The following is a 16,304-nucleotide window of genomic DNA, read 5'->3' on the forward strand; positions in this document are numbered from 1 at the left end:
GTACCTAAGGCACATGGAGTCCATTTTAACAGAGAGAGCAGGAAACCTGGGGTCCTGAATAGCAGGATCCCAGGCCAACTAAGTCGAAAACCAGCTAAACACTAGGCAAAAAGTTGGGGGTAACCATAGTCAGATATCCACCTTCCTACACAACCCCCCCCCCCCCCAAACGAAAGGAGATAAGGCTATCCTTGACCAGGTAAGCCTATATTTCCTGAGTGGCCATATGAGGAGGTGCATGCACGTAGCATGGTTCCCCCCTATCTCATGGTCCACTAAGCAATCCCTCACCCTAAGGGTATCTGAGGGTCTCCACCATAGGGAATCTCCACCTGAGGTCTGGAAATCCGGGTCTCGTTGGGCTCTGAAGTCTGGATCCTCGAGGGAAGACGACAAAGTGAAGCCGCTGGACGCTTGATGGTGCCTGCTTGTGCAGGGTGGACACTCCTTGCCGCCCACAAGGGAGATTTCTTCAGTCTTCTGTGGAGCAGAACGTCAAAGTCCAGCATTTCTTCTTGTAAAATCAATTCAGGATAATCTAATCTGGAATGGGACCAGCTCCTACCTTTATTCTGCTAAAGGGGGCTGTACTATCACTAGGTCCCTCCTATGGGTGGGACCAGGAAGGGGGGTGGTTACACCCACTATCCTTTGTCCGTTTTCGCGCCAGAGCTGGGGCTGGAGTGCCCCAGCAACTGGTTTGAACTGGGGTAGGCACAGCGGTACCTTGTGTGCCCCAGGCATGTCTCATTCCTTTCAGGCCTATCCTACCTAATACACAAAATCATGTCTGGGGTGGTGCTAGCACCTCCCAAGGCAGGAAACCCTTTGTACAAGCCTCCCTCGCTGGAAGGACTCCCAGCAGCAGGAGGTCAGACTTGTGTCTGTGGTGGCAGCATCCATTTTGTGATGCTGAGGCTAGAGTTAACTTTAACCGGGGTTCACAGTTACATACATGTCGTGGCCCTCTAGAACGGTGGAATGCTACCCCCGTCGCCAGAATTGGCGAGGGGGTAGTATTCCAATTCGTATGACACCTTACTCGACATGTTTTGATAATGCTATGCCAAAGTTAGCAATAACCGCGAGGATTATAATGTGCTTAAGAGTATATGGTATAGCGTTATCATGGAAACAGCTAAAGGACTTGGTTCCGAAAGCTGCAGACAGGCTCAGCTAATGCCAGAGCACTATCTCACATAATTCCAAGCACTCTACCTCCAAGATTGTTAAGGCCTGCCATAGGAGTGACTTATAGGAGTATATGTGTCCATTTTAGGTTTAGATATAGGTATTTTATATCTAAAGCAAAGGGTGATTACACCACCTTGCCCCAGCTGATTGATCAGCCAGGTGTTTCAAATTTGGATGGTCAGCCAGGGGTGGCATAATACATGCTGCAGCCCCTGGTAGGCCTTTGGTTCACCTATGCCCTGTGTACCTATGGTACAAGGACTTACAAGAGTGACCCAATACCAATTAGATATGTACCTAAGGTACAAGGAGTCCATTTTAACAGAGAGAGCAGGAAGCCTGGGGTCCTGAATAGCAGGATCCCAGGCCAACTAAGTCGAAAACCAGCTAAACACTAGGCAAAAAGTTGGGGGTAACCATAGTCAGATATCCACCTTCCTACACACCGCCCCTCCCTTATCAGCTGGTCTGATGACCGCATCTTGCTGGTTTTTGAGGTCGCAAATTAATTCTTTCTGTTTTTTTGACAGGTAGGTCGGTAGAAATGGTTGTTTCTTTTCTAAGACATTCAATGAAGACATGACTGAACGTTCAAATGTGATGATGTCTTTAGAGACATTATGATTTGGAGGACAGAAGGATGATTTAATCCTCAGAACGGAGGCCTCAGTCTGTATTTGATTTGAGGTGTCCCTGAAAAACCATTTGAGTCGTATTTTTCTGAAAAATTCCATGACTTCTAATTCAACCTTTGTGAAATCAATCGATGTTCCAGGTACAAATGACAAACCAAGTTCCAGTACCTCTTTTTCTGCTTTGGATAGATTGATGATCGGGGACTTATTTAGGACTTGTAGTGGTGCTTGCGTGTTGTCATTTCCCATTGTTGGGGTTTGAATCTGCTCCGTGGTTGTTGTTGGCCTTGTCCTAAAAAAGGCCTCTTCTGTTGGTTTCTATTGGATGAACCTTCACCAGGGTCAGATTCTCCAGTGGATTCCGAAGATGATGTTTCAAAGAAGGTGACAGCAGATCACATCCACATGCCCTGCAATCAAAAAAGATACACAAAACACACTGTTTGGACTCAGCCCAGTCAAGGGACACCACAAATGTGGAACTTGTTCTGTGTGCAGTTTAATGATGGAAGGCACGCTGTTTACTGATGGCAAAAAATTCTGGCGTCATGAATATTTTACCAACTGCAAAACCAAGTACGCAGTCTACGCCATTTTGTGTCCGTGCAAGAAAGTATATGTTGGAAAAACCACACAGGAGGTCCGTCAACGGATCATACAGCACCGGTCAAGAATCAATAATAAAGTGCTCACAGTGCCACTGGTATCCCATTTTCTACAAAAGAATCACAGGGTGAACGATTTAAAATGGACAATCTTGGCAGTGATAAAAACCTCTGTCGGAGGAGGAGGGGATCCAGAAGTGCGCTTGTCGCAAAAAGAAGCCTATCTGATCTTAAAATTTGACACAGCTATGACAGGATTAAATGAACAGACTGAGTTGAGCAATCTGAAGCATGCACTATTTCACCCCTTGATTACACATGTGTGACACACTCATGTGTATTCCAATTCTGTAACTGAAAGCTGCCTCGGGGTTTCCTGCCCGGGGAGACCGATGGGAAATATTTAAAAAAACTACAAGCACCAACGTATCCGACATCGCGAAAATTTGCCCAAACATCCGCGGCCCCTTTAAATGAAGTAAGCAAGCCCTCTGCGTCAATACGCCTGACGTACACTGTGAGGAAATGGAAGCCGGCAAACAGGTGAGGAGAGTTCTGCTTCTAATTAAGCAAGTTACTTTTTTTAAACTCGTATTTCACTTTCTCGATGTTGACATGCACGCGACCAATACTGACATTGGTGTCACGCTTTGACGTTTTTAGCTGCAATCGCGATGGAAGTATTGAAGATTGCATGATGGCAAACAGGGCAATATAGCACGCCGAATTGACAGTGAACATTTACGATAAGGTAGGAGGGGCACCCCTGTGTTTTTTATAAAAGCTCACGAACACAGATATAGCAGGCTACTAATTGCGTGCCCGTTCCTCTACAGCACCGTCCAGGGCAGCAGAAACATATCCTTTCTAAAGTAAATAAAGCGCTGAGGAGTTGCCGGCGTTCCATCCTTCCATATTGCCAACACATGGAGGTAGGCTGCATTGTATGGCGAGGCACAACAAGACTGCAATCAATTATTATAAGGTGAAATGGCAGCAGACTTGTTTCTGTTTTTGTTCATCTGTAGAACTTCCTTGTATGCTTGGCAATTTTGCGTTAAAGTGGTCGGAGAAATAGATAACAGGTAATTTAAGGTACCAGTAGAGGAGTCTGAGAGGAAGAAAATACCATTAAGGTTCACAAATACTGACACCAATTCCATTATTATCTTCCACAGTGACGGCCAATTCCAGTCCGTGTCCTGAAGAGAACCCTTAAATAATATAGTGGTTCGAAACGCGTTGACTCTGAGCTCGAGCAAGACAGAAGGGGTTTTTCAGGGAATTAAATATACCATTCACATCTTCCCTTGAAATTTGACCCCATGTGAAGAATAGTCTCTGGCTCAGTTAGACAAACAGGCTCTTGCAATGTATTTCATGTCCGCTTGTCTGTATATATGTAATATTTAGGACTGGTGCCCTAGAATGAATTAATTTGAGGCATTGCACAGTTGTTTATTTGGTGTGTACAGGAATCTATCACATTGATTTTGTGTATTATATATTGTTTTTTAGTGTCTTTGGGCCCGATGTAGGTCGGTCGGTAACGGCCGAAAATCGGTATTTTCGGCCGTTACCGATCGGTAAATAGGCGAATGGTATGTAGGGGGCATTATTTTACTGAATCCGTAAAATTACCGATTCGGTAATTTTACCGATTCGGTAAAATAAGTAATCGGTAAATTTACCGATTCGGAGCCACCCATATGTAGCTGGGACTCTTCAGAGTCCCAGGAGCCTTAACGAATCGGTATTTTACCATCAAATCCAATTTGATGGTAAAATACCGATTCCGGTGTGCATGCACATGTGTGCATGCACACCTATGCCATGTGACAGGCAGACCTGCCCTTAGGGCAGGTATGCCTGCCACATGGCACCCGTGCCTGTTTTGGGGGTGCCAGAGGGTGTCAAAGTGACACCCCCTGCACCCTTGTGTGAATCGGTATTTTTAACGATTCGGTAAATACCGAATCGGTAATGCCCATTCATTCGTATGGGCTTCAAAGCCCATAGGAATGAATGGGCATTACCGATTCGGTATTTACCGAATTGGTAAATACCGAATTCATCCGATTCTGTATTCCAGCACATCTGGAATACCTACATGTCGGACCCATAGATTTACCGATTTTAAATTACCGAATCGGTAAAATTCGGTAATTTAAAATCGGTAAATCTTTCCTACCTACATCTAGCCCTAAATGTGTTAATGAAGTGACTGTGTGACAATTGTGTTCCCTCTATGATATACCAAATGATTTCAAAAAATATTTATAAAGTTTAAATGACTAAATAAAAGAAGTCTTCCCGCCTAGAATTATTCGGTTAAGAGCGGTATGAAGTATTGAAACAAAACCTGTCTGGCCATTGTTTTTGTTTAATAATTTGGAGTGGTCCAGGCCAGCCAGTGACAGGACCCAAGCCTTCCCTTTTGCCCAACTTCTAGAAGTGGCACTTCCACACTAGGTACATTAACGCCGCACGCATCATCGTGCAGCATTTACTCACACGAGTCCGCACAAAGCAAACTCGCACCTGCACTCTCCACGCATCAGGAACTACCAGGGACACATACATTCCCCATGCATTCCTATGGGAGGGTAGGTCAACCTCACTACACGCACGCACTTTACCCTGGGACACAGCGGTAAAGTGCGCAGAAGCCAAAAATAACTAACACCAGGTCACAATTAAAAGCAAAAAGTTTAGGGGTGAACCTGACAGAAGGGCCAAGTCCAACAGTGGCGAAAAGCAGAAGTCTGCTGGTGCTGGCCCGACAGGTCCACAGACTTGGCCGTAGCCCTGGAGTCCTTGAAACGCTCAAGCGCACTGTCTGCTTTGTCGCCAAAAAGGCGACGGCCATCGAAGGGCATGTCCATGAGCGTGGACAGGACATCCCCCGAAAAATTGGCGGACCTCAGCCAGGCGTGGCGACGGATCGTGGAAATCGCTCTGCCTAACGAGTCCGTGGTATCAAGTCCACATCTGATGGAATAACATGCTGCATCCTGCCCCTCAGCAAGAGCTTGGGTGAGCTGGGCCTCCTCCGGACACTGGGACAGCACGTCCGCAACCGTATCCCACAAAGAGTGGGTGTAACGGCCCAAAAGGCAAGCGATGTTGATAAACCGCAACCCCAGTTTAAGTGAGGAGAACAGTTTCTTCCCAAACTGGTCAAACCGTTTGGATTCCCTATCTAAGGGAGAAGTCTGGAATGCGGTCTGGGACTTAGAGGCCTGGATCACCAGGCCCTCGGGGTGGGGTATAGGGACAGAAAGCAGGGGTCACCCGGAGCCGGCGTCGGGCCACGTTCTGATCCACAGGGGGCACTGTGGAGGGCTTGGACCAAGTGCCCAACAGAACGTCCGTGAGGACCTCATTAAATGGCAGCAGAGGCTCCGAAGAACTTACTGGTGGCTGAAGCACCTCGGTGAGGAGATTAGTCCTCACGGCTGCAGCAGGAAGCTCAAGAGCCAAGGCCTTGGCTGCCCTGCGCAACACCACACCATAAGTAGCACCCTCCTCTGTAGCCACGGAGGGAGGAGAGATAAAGCCAGTGTCAGGCAAAGTGTCAAGACCACTGCCCCCCTAGCTCATCTCCCCAGTCTGGACTTAACTGGCACTGTTGTGCCAGAGGGTCCTCAGACCCCTCCCAGTCCTCCCCTTCATCCGTGTCCTGATAAACAGGCAGATATGACAGAGCCGGGTGGTAGGTGAATTGCTCAACTCCCGACACCGGAGATGGCGCCGAGCAGTGCCGCTCCAATGCCGGACCCGGACCGGGGCTGAAACCGGGGGCGGCGTCATCCGAGGACGGCGCCGGGAGTGACACCATCTGGGTCGGCGCCAGCGGAGGAGTCGTGAGGTCAACTGGTGTCGAGCCAGAAGAGCAACACCGCTTCTTCTACTTCTTTTTAGAGTGCCTCGACTTACCTGAATGCAAGGAGTTGGAGCCCGACGAACGGTGTGGGCTCCGGCTCTGTGACCGCCCCCTCGACTTCCTCATTGACCAGGACCTCGAGCGGCACAGAGCCGACTGCCGGATCTCGAGGAGCTTGCAGGACTGCTCCCGCCTAGCCTTCGACCACAAGGCCCGGCAGTTCTGTCGTCGTGGTCGGCCCCTAGGCAGTAGAGACACCGGTGGTGGGGGTCGGTCACCGACATCAGGCGGTGACAGGAGTCGCACGGTTTGAATCCAGGCATCCCTACCGGCACCAGGAGTCGAAACGACTCGCAAAAGATAGCCAAAATAGGCCAAAAAGTTAGTCAAAAAGTGACTAAGGTACAAGTTCTTTCAAGGTCTGCGCTTGCTGGTGCGAAAAAAAGAAAAACTGATGTCAGCGCGCGAGGGCGGCGTCTAAGTACTCCGACGACGTCATCCTGGCGATCACAAACCTGATGACGGACTCGGAGCCGCAGACGACGCCTACCGACGCACAAGGGTACTGCTGACGAAAAGTTTCAGGATCCAGTCTGATGCCTGGGGATATTCTAAGGTAAGGAACCTAACACTAACCTGTTTCTTTCAGATACCCAGGTTGTTATATTCCTTGGCGAATTTATCGATTTACATTAATCCACCAATGTTTTGCGCCCTCTGGAGCGTGATGTGCGAGTTCATCTGGAATGATTCTTGCTGGCAAGTTGTAATATCCAAACTGTATCTTCCAGTGGACAAGAGGGACTTGTGGTGCCTCAGATGAATATCACTCATTACAACGCATGCTTTTTCTATGCATGCCATTACAACGCAAGTCGTTCCAAAGAAGAATTGTTACATCGCAAGCCATTACAATGCAAGTCGTTACAACGGTTGCTGTAGGGGGGCACTGGAGTTAGGAATAGTAAAATATACTATTCCAACTCCAGAGTGTGCAACACTAGGGAAGGTCTTAGATTGGAAATCAAACAAATCCAACACCTCTGCCCCCTACTGCAAGTCGTTGTAACAACTTGCGTTGTAATGGCATGAGATGTAACAACGCGTCGTTGTAGCAACTTGCGTTGTAATGGCATGCAATGAATGGTATGCATTGTAAACGATGCTTCCTGCCTCAAATGAACGCCAGATAGATGAGTGTCCAGCAAATGCAGGACACGGTGATGCAGCATCAGGCCTGGTCGAGTTAATGCATTCTGCGGCTATTTCTCACGGGAAGTTGGGACAAGGTCCAAAAATTACTAATGTTAGCCGTGGCCCATTGATGCTTCAAGCACACCTTATTTCTTACCAAAAACCGCACCCTATATACACCCTCCCTCCCACTACTGGGTACTCAAAGAGGGCAAAAACATGTTACCCGAGTGGACCTCTCCACATGGGAAGCAGTAGGAATACAAAAACTGATAGTCCTATACAGTGATGGACAGTTGACACATGGGAGACCTGCATCTTGGGTCTGTTTGGGGTGAGCCCGCCTTCAACAATCAGTCGTCGAGCTAAGGGAAGAGTGGAACCCCTGATCTGCGCAGATGAGCTGCAACCACCGCCATCACTTTCGTGAACTCCCGAGGGGCACTAGTAAGGCCACAGGGGAGCACAGTAAACCGAAAGTGCTTGTGGCCTACCGTGAACATCAGTTAACGCCGGTGGGCTGGCAGGACGGGGATGTGAAAATAAGTCCAACGCTACCATCCAGTCTCCAGGATCGAGGGCAGACAAGACCTGAGCCAGGATCATCATCTTGAACATCTCCTTCCGGAGGAAGCGGTTGATGTCCCTGAGATCCAAGATAGGACACAGGCTCTTGTCCTTCTTGGGCAACAGAAAGTAGTGGGAATAGCAACCATGACATACTTCTGGGGCAGGAACCTGTTTGATGGCTCCCTTGGCCAAGAGAGCCGTAATTTCCTGTTGGACAAGGGCCAGGTGATCCCCCGACATGCAATGGTACTGGGGTGGCATGGCTGGAGGGATAGTCTCGAAGGGGAGGGAATAGTCCATTCGGACTATCTGCAAAACCCACCTGTACGAGGTGATGGTGCCCCAGTGGAGGAGGTGATGGCGAAACCTGCCACCCACTGGCGTTTGATGGGACTGAAAGGTCGGACTAGGAGGGATTTGGAGGCTGCTGTAGAGGGGGCGGTGGTGGACTGGCCCACCTGGTTGGTGGTTCCCACGTCCCCGGCCGCACTGAGGTTGAACAGCTTGCGCCGGCATGTGGCTCTGAAAGGAACGTGTTGGGGCACCCCTTCTGTGGCTACGAAAGGGGCAAAAGGCAGACCGTGCAGGGTGCGTGGTGGAGAGGCCTAAGGACTTGGCAGTAGCCCGAGAGTCCTTAAAGCGCTCTTGCGCACTGCCTGCCTTGTCGCCGGACAGGTGACGGCCATCAAAGGGCTGTCCATCAAGGTGTTCTGGACATCCCCAAAAAAGCCAGTCGTTCTCAACCATGTGTGACGGCAAAGCACCACCGACGTTGAAATGGTCCTACCTAGTGAGTCAGCAGTGCCCAGTCCACAGCGGATGGCAAACTTTCCTGCATCTCTCCCCTTGGCAACAGCACAGGAGAGTACGAACTGGGCCTCTTCCCAACACTGATGCAGCACCTGTACCACCATATCCCACACGGAGTGGGAATAACGGCCCAAGAGGCATGCGGTGTTCACCGACCGCAGCCCTAAGCAGGAGGAAGAAAACATCTTCTTCCCAAGCTGAACCAGCTTCTTCTATTCACTGTTCGGTGGTGCATTAGGGAATGCGCTTTGGGACACTGAAGCTTGGACCACCAAGCTCTCGGGAGAGGGGTGTTGGGAGAGGAAAGTGGGGTTGCCCGGAGCCGAGCAGTGGCGTCAAGCAACCATCCTATCCACAGGAGCCCCTGTGTTCGGCCTGGACCAGGTGCCCAAAAGGATGTCCGTGAGGGCTTCATTGGAGGGCAGCTCCGAAAAGCTTGCTGCTGGCTAGAGCACCTCTGTCAGGAGATAAGTCCTCACTGCCACAATAGGTAGCTCGAGGTTTAGGGCCTCGGCCGCCCTACGCAACACCACTGCATAAGAGGCTCCCTTCTCCGTAGCTACGGTAGGAGGAAATAACATGCCACGGCCAGGTACCCATCCCCCAGTTCCTCTCTCCAGTCCTGGTCGTACTGCAACTGGTCAGTTAACCTCTTCAGCGCTAATGACAAGGGTAACTCGTCATGGAGTTTCCATTGATTTCAATGGAAATCTCATTATGTAGCCTCAGAGTCCTTAGCAGCCAAGTGGTTAAAGAGTCACCAGACCCCTCCCAGTCTTCCTCACCCTCCTCTGGCTGCCAAACTGGCTGAAAATGGGTGGGGTGGAATACAGGCACAAAGGTACCCATCGGTGCCAGATATGGTGTCGGTCGACACAGGACCTGTTCAGTATCCACATCAGGGTGGAAGCCGGCGTCGGCTTTGGGCCTGGTGCCGGTGGAATTGGCACCGCTGGAGGTGTAATAAGGTCAACTGGTGCCGATCTGGATCCAGGCCTGGATCCAAGGGGGCCCTGCAGAGCCGCTGGCGTCGAAGGCCTAGGGTCCCAGCTGGGTCTAAGGGGGCCGAAGGCGCACCGGAGGAGTCGTGCTGCCTAAAGATGGCATGCATCACTTTGTAGACCTGACAAAGCTGGGCAGGGGTCACTCCCTGTCCCAGGAAGGGAGGGAAGGCTGGAGTCGAACATGAAGGCTCCGCACCCTTTGTCGGTTCGGGGCGATGGACAAGGGGAAGTTCAAGAGAGAAAATGCTTCTTCAACTTCTTCTTGTGCCTTGACTTACCTGACCATGAGTGTGAAGACTTAGATGAGGATGATGAAGGCTCAGTAATCAGTCCCTTGCCCTCCTACGCGATCAGGAGCCCAAACGACACAGAGCCAACTGCCGGGCCTCAAGTAGCTTTTGGGGCCGCTCCCACAAAGACTTCGGGCCATGGTTCGGCAGTCGGAGCACGACTTGGGGTCATGGTCACGCTCCAGGCAGTAGAGGCACACACGGTGCGGATCCATTACCGACATCAGTCGAGTACAGGAACCGCAGGCCTTGAAATCGGGCATCTCTCTTGCACCAGGAGTCGAAGTAGACTCGAGAAAGAAGTAAGAAAAAGTCAGTCAACAAGAAACTAGGGGTACTGCTCTCTCTGGATCTGCACTTACTGGTGCGGAAAAAGAAAGAACTGACGTCAGCGCGTGAGGGCGGGGTCTAAGTAACTTCTGCGACGTCATCCCGGCACCACAATGCCAACAACGGACATGGAGTCGACCGACAACACCTTCCGATGCACAGAGGTACTGCTGACGAAAAACTTTCCAGAACCATTCTGACATCTGGGGGTAATTCTAAGGTAAGGAATCGTTAACTAACAGTTTCTTTCAGCTATGGAGTGCATAGCCTCATAAAACTCTTTGAGTTGAGCATGTGTTGCTCTGGCTTCAGGGAAGTCAGGGAGGTGCAGAGAGTACCCATGCGCAAGCTCCAAGGGGAGGTGAGAGAGCCGTGATGAGATTTGTGTCATTGTTTCCTGTGACTTGACAGAAGACTAGGACCAGTGTGGTGAAGTTAAAGAATGCTTCGACAACTTGGACTTATTTTTGTGGGACTTACCTGGCAATGATTGGACCTTGAAGGTAACCAGTTGGAACAATTCTGACAGTAGGCCCGACCTTCGTTGTGACCGGGACCTGATGCAAGGGGAGGTGCCCAGTGACAAGTGACCAGGAGCTTCATGGCTGTAGGAAAATGCCACTTTTCGACATCTTCACGCCAACATTTTTCTCACTGGTACTGATGTTGTTGATTGGTAGAGCACTGGGCCCTGCTAACCAGGCCCAAGTGCCAGTGCTCTTTCCCTACAAAGAAAATAAATCTGCAATTGTAACGCAATTGGCAGGACTTTAGCACCCCTGTAAGTCCCTGGTAAATGGTACCGCTGGTACCGAGGCCATGAGCACTAAAGAGTGTCCCTAAGCGCTGCAGCATGTATTATGTCACCCTAAGGGACCCACACACAAATTCCATGCAGACTGCCATTTCAGGATGTGTCAAATGGTGCAAAACATTCTGAAAACATGACATGGTACACTCAGTGTATGCCCTGCCCCTGTACACTGCATGTATCATATGTACATCACCCCTACAGCAGGCCTTAGAGCCCTAAGGCAGGGTGCATTATATTACATGTGAGGGCACATCTGCATGAGCAAATGTGTCCCTGTAATGCCTAGTTCCATTGCTAAGTATTGCATGTGATCAGGCAGCCAAATTAAGGTATGTACTGGGCACTGGTCATTACGAATTACTCAGCTACAAATGGCTTCACTTAAAATACTGATGTTTGGAATCAAACATCTTGTCTTAATACATCCATGATGATGCCAGTACCGGATTTAGTATGACATGCACCCAGAGGGCACCTTAGAGGTGCCCCCTAAAATACTACTAGTCACAAAGTGTACTGGGTGACTGGTATATTCCAGCCATTCACCACAGATGAGTTTCTGACCCCCTGCAGGTGAAAGCCCATGCTCTCTGATGCCAGGAACAATGGCTGTCCGGCAGAAGGTGTTCACACCTCCTCCAGGAGAATGTCCTGCAGATTAGCATCTCTAGACTAGAAGCTTCAAAACCTCTGCTGACTTTGAAATGCAACCACGCTTCCCCCAGACCTGGGAAACACCACCCCTACCCTGAGGCACATTTGGAACCAGAGCAGGTGGGAAATTAGTAGTCAGAAGGCGTATCACACTTGCAGGCTAGTCACAACCCTAAGGTGGGCCACATGAAGAGGACAGTCGAAGAAGGGCTTCACCGTCTTGGTTTTTGTGAAACTAGGAACTCTGGGTTAAGATTATACCCAATCCTCATATGAAGTGGCCATAAAGGGGGTGTAGACACCCCAGGAATAGGTAGCCCATTGGCTACTACCCTTAACTCCCTTAAACACCCCTAAATTTAGTATTTAGGAGTCCCCCTGACACCAGAACTTCAGATTTGTCTACCTGGGAACCGAAGAAGGACACAGAAGAGCTGGCAGTGCAAGAACAGAGGACCTGCTCTGAAACTAGCACCAAACCCTGCCTGGCTGCTGATAACCTTGATAATCATTGGACTAACTAGTCCCGAAGCTGATCCTCCACCCCAAACCCTTGGAGGTCTGTTCAGCACTTCAACAACCACTTAGTATCTCCCTTGGGGTTGAGAACCCATCCCGCTGCATCTCCAGACACCGACCGCACTTGTTTGGTGCTTCATTTTGCTGGCCATTTGGCCCACCTTGTGAGCATATGGCCAGGAGGAGGTCATGTTGGTTCCAGAGGTCAGTCCCATCTCTCGAGTGAGGTTCGAGATGCTAGACCCTCCAGGAGTCCCTCTGCACCAATACCATGGGTACAGAAGCATTTGCCGCAACCAAGGCTTGTAGAGTGTGCTGTCTGGACACCATCACAGCTAAAACCGACCTGTCCACTGCGGGTCATCAGGACTTAAGAGGTTCACACCGGAGTGGCCCTGCTCTTTGTTTTCTTCCCCTCCGCAAGTCACAACTGAGAACAATAAGAGCCTCCAACTCAAGTGGCCAGACGGCCAAACACCTCTGCATCTGAGTCCCACAGACTTGGTTCACAGAAACTGACTGCTTTTCCTTGATCCAGAGACCTCAGGAGCTGAGCCCTCCTTTAGGTTCAGCCATACTTGCCTCTAAACAGTGTAGCACTCGAGGCTACCAGCACGACCAGCAGCTCTACACCCAGCCACACCAGGGCAGATAAACCCAAACTTCTGGTGGTTCTTTGGACATTGGACCCCAAGCACCTTCAGCCCTAAATGGCACATTCTACAACCACTTGCAACTATATGTATTCAGTACATGTTTTTCCTCCCATAGGATAACATTATTTGAGCATTTTACTATTTCTTTGTAAAATTCCTAACTCCAAAAGTACTTATCTGATTACAATGATCTTGGAGACTAGGGGCCATATGCATCAAAGTTCCGTTTTGCGAATTCTAAATAGCGATTTTTAAGGAATCACTATTTAGAAATCGCAAAACGGGATGTATGTAAAAAATCAAATTTTTTTGCGATTTTTTAATCTTCTTTATTTGCGAATTTGCAAATTGCGAATTCGCAAATAAAGAATATTTTCCCATTCATTCTTAGGGGCCAGGAGGCCCATAGGAATGATTGTGAAATGCATTTCATTTTGCGATTCGCAATTTGCTAATCGCAAAATGAGATTGATTTCAAGGGTGCAGGGGTGTCTCAAGGACAACCTGCTGCACCCCTGAAATCAGCATGTGTGTGCGTCACATGCCACCTTCAAAAATGCCAATTAGTGCATTTTTAAAAGAAATCGCAATTTACCACCAATTGAAAGTTGGTGGTAAATTGCGATTTCTTAAGCTAATTTCGCTATAGTAAAATGCTTCATACATAGCATTTAAGGAATCGCAAAATTGCGATTCCTTAAATTCTATAGCAAAATAAGAAATCACACTTTTTTGTAATTCCTTAAAATGCGATTTTTTAATACATATCAAAAAATGCAAAACAGCCTTTTGCGATTCGCAAAGGCCGAAATTCGGCAAATTCCGGCCTTTGCGAATCAAAAAAGGCTTGATACATATGGCCCTATAATTATATAAAAATCCATGTTATTTTTCTAAATAAGTCTCAGATTTCCTCTTGAGTGTGTGCACCATTTATTGACTCTGTGTTTGCAACAAATGCTTAACACTCCCCTGATAAGCCTAAACTGTTTGACCACACTACCACAAATAGAGCACATGGGATTATTAAAGTTAGCCCGGTAAACCATAAGGGCCATATGGACTTTTTCATGGTGTGTCTTTACATTGGCACACAACATAAAATGCCAGCTTCCTACAATAGCACACTTCTGGATCGTTTTAGGATTTATGATTAAAGGTGTGTATTTGAGTGGGGTGTGGGTAGGAGGTTCCAGATAGAGTTCATATTGTGATGAACACTGACATTTTTGTACGTCAAAGTACTGGTCTTGTGAGTTGTATATATATTATGCACAGTTGCTCAGCCATATATGGTTATTACAGTGATGAATTTAAATACATCTTGGAATAAATGGTATGTTTTTCCAGATAAATAATTATTTCAGGGCTATGAGTATTTTTGAATCACAAGGCTCAGTGGGGACTTCTTAGTGCCTATAAATACATAGGTGTTACATTCATTGTGACTATTTATCAGGCAGGTTACTTTGTCCCATTTTACATTGGCACACTACATAAAAATCCAGCTTCCTACAATGGCACACTCCTGGATCATTTTGAGATTCATAGTACGACAGTTGGGGCAGGCCCTGGAGCCGTGGTCTGGCTCCAGGTTTCAGAAGCAAACCAGATGGGGGTCTGTCACTGACATGTGCCTATGACAGACTCCACAGGGTTTAAAACCTACAGGTTTCTCGGGGGACACCCCTAAGGCACACTGGGAGCTAAAAGCTCAAAAAAGATCCACAAAAAGTCAAAATGTTAGCAAACAAAATTACTATGGTAGCTCATCCAGATCCAATTAAAGGAACTGATGTCAGCACACTGAGGTGGCACCTATATAGGCACTGAGTATGTCACATCCAGTGTGGACAACACCTATGGCGCTGATTGGATTGGCGCAACCTACCAGCATGCAGAGGTACTACTCAAAATTTTCCAGACTGACACCTGGGCAATATACTAAGGTAAGGAATCTGCAGCTAGAAGTCTTTATCAGATTGTGTTTTCAAGAGATTTGCATTCAAAGCTCATTTGCTTATTGCTAATTTAAGTTACTGAAGCATGACTTTAAGTTCTCTGTGTATGAACATTACTTGATCAAGATGTGTTCTTGCAAACAATTTTCTGCGTTCTACTCATTAATTATTCATTTATTAAAGGGTTATCAGATAGGGATTTCTGATAATTAATTGAAAATGAAACACTTGGCTCTCTGAAGAGGCATATGGTACCCAATGTTAGCAATGAAATACATTGATATCTTTATCAGAGCACTTCAATCCAAACATGAAAAATACCTTGTGCTTTTCCATAAGTGCTACCATCTCAGCAATTTTGTGCTGGCATCGTATATCTATATCCTTTTGGCTTTTTGTTGCTTCTTCAGCTAATAACTTCATATTTTTAACCTAAAAAACACAATTGAAGAAGTGATAGCAATATGTAACGTACACAACATTAAAAAGTTAAACAAGAAAACTGTTGGATTAGTGATACTGGAAAATCAGAAGACCCTCCAAAGACTGTTCTCAAAATGGTTTAGATATGTGCCTACTAACACCAACAGTTTCTGTTTGTATCATAATTTTTTAAGTTATTATTGCCTACAGACTAAATCCTTAATACAGTCAGCAAGAAAAATCTTAGCACAGAAGTATCTCACAAAGAGGGGATGGATGTGAGGTAATGGGGTGCATTTTATGGTGTAGTTGTGCGACCTCACCATGTAATATGCTTACCACCAACCCCCTTAGGACATTTAGGTTTCTTTTGCAAAACCTTCAGATCATCCCTAAGTTGCTATGGCTGTGAGCAGCAAGCTTGCACAAAGCAACAAGTGAAAAGCATTTGAACGAGAAACAAAACAATTGAAAAAGAAATTGACAAGACACCAAAGAAATCTGTTAATATCAGCAAATGCAATGTGAATGTATGCCTTAATATATGTACACATAAAAATGTCAATACTGGTAAACACAATGTCAATGTACAAAATGACAAATGTACGCAAAATAATAAGAATGTCGCTAAATGCGATATCAATGAACGTTAAATATACAGGTAATAACAAACCTGTATTATTGATGTTGAATCCACCTGAGGTGACCTCCTCATTAACCCCGAGTCAGAGATAGGTGGTCAGATAGGCCCTGCGACCC

The 16,304-nt window shown here is 47.5% G+C and overlaps 1 protein-coding gene across 1 annotated transcript in view; it reads right to left on the bottom strand.

Annotated features, from left to right (window-relative positions):
• SYCP1 (synaptonemal complex protein 1) overlaps positions 1-16,304 on the bottom strand; it is a 5,090,281-nt gene that overhangs the window by 1,863,754 nt on the left and 3,210,223 nt on the right. Inside the window, exon 32 of the mRNA XM_086919665.1 lies at positions 15,444-15,554. Coding sequence (XP_086775791.1) covers positions 15,444-15,554 — 111 coding nt within the window. The remainder of the gene's footprint in view (positions 1-15,443; positions 15,555-16,304) is intronic.

Source organism: Lissotriton vulgaris, chromosome 5, assembly GCF_964263255.1.
Source record: "Lissotriton vulgaris chromosome 5, aLisVul1.2, whole genome shotgun sequence".
Classification (NCBI taxonomy): Eukaryota; Metazoa; Chordata; class Amphibia; order Caudata; family Salamandridae; genus Lissotriton; species Lissotriton vulgaris.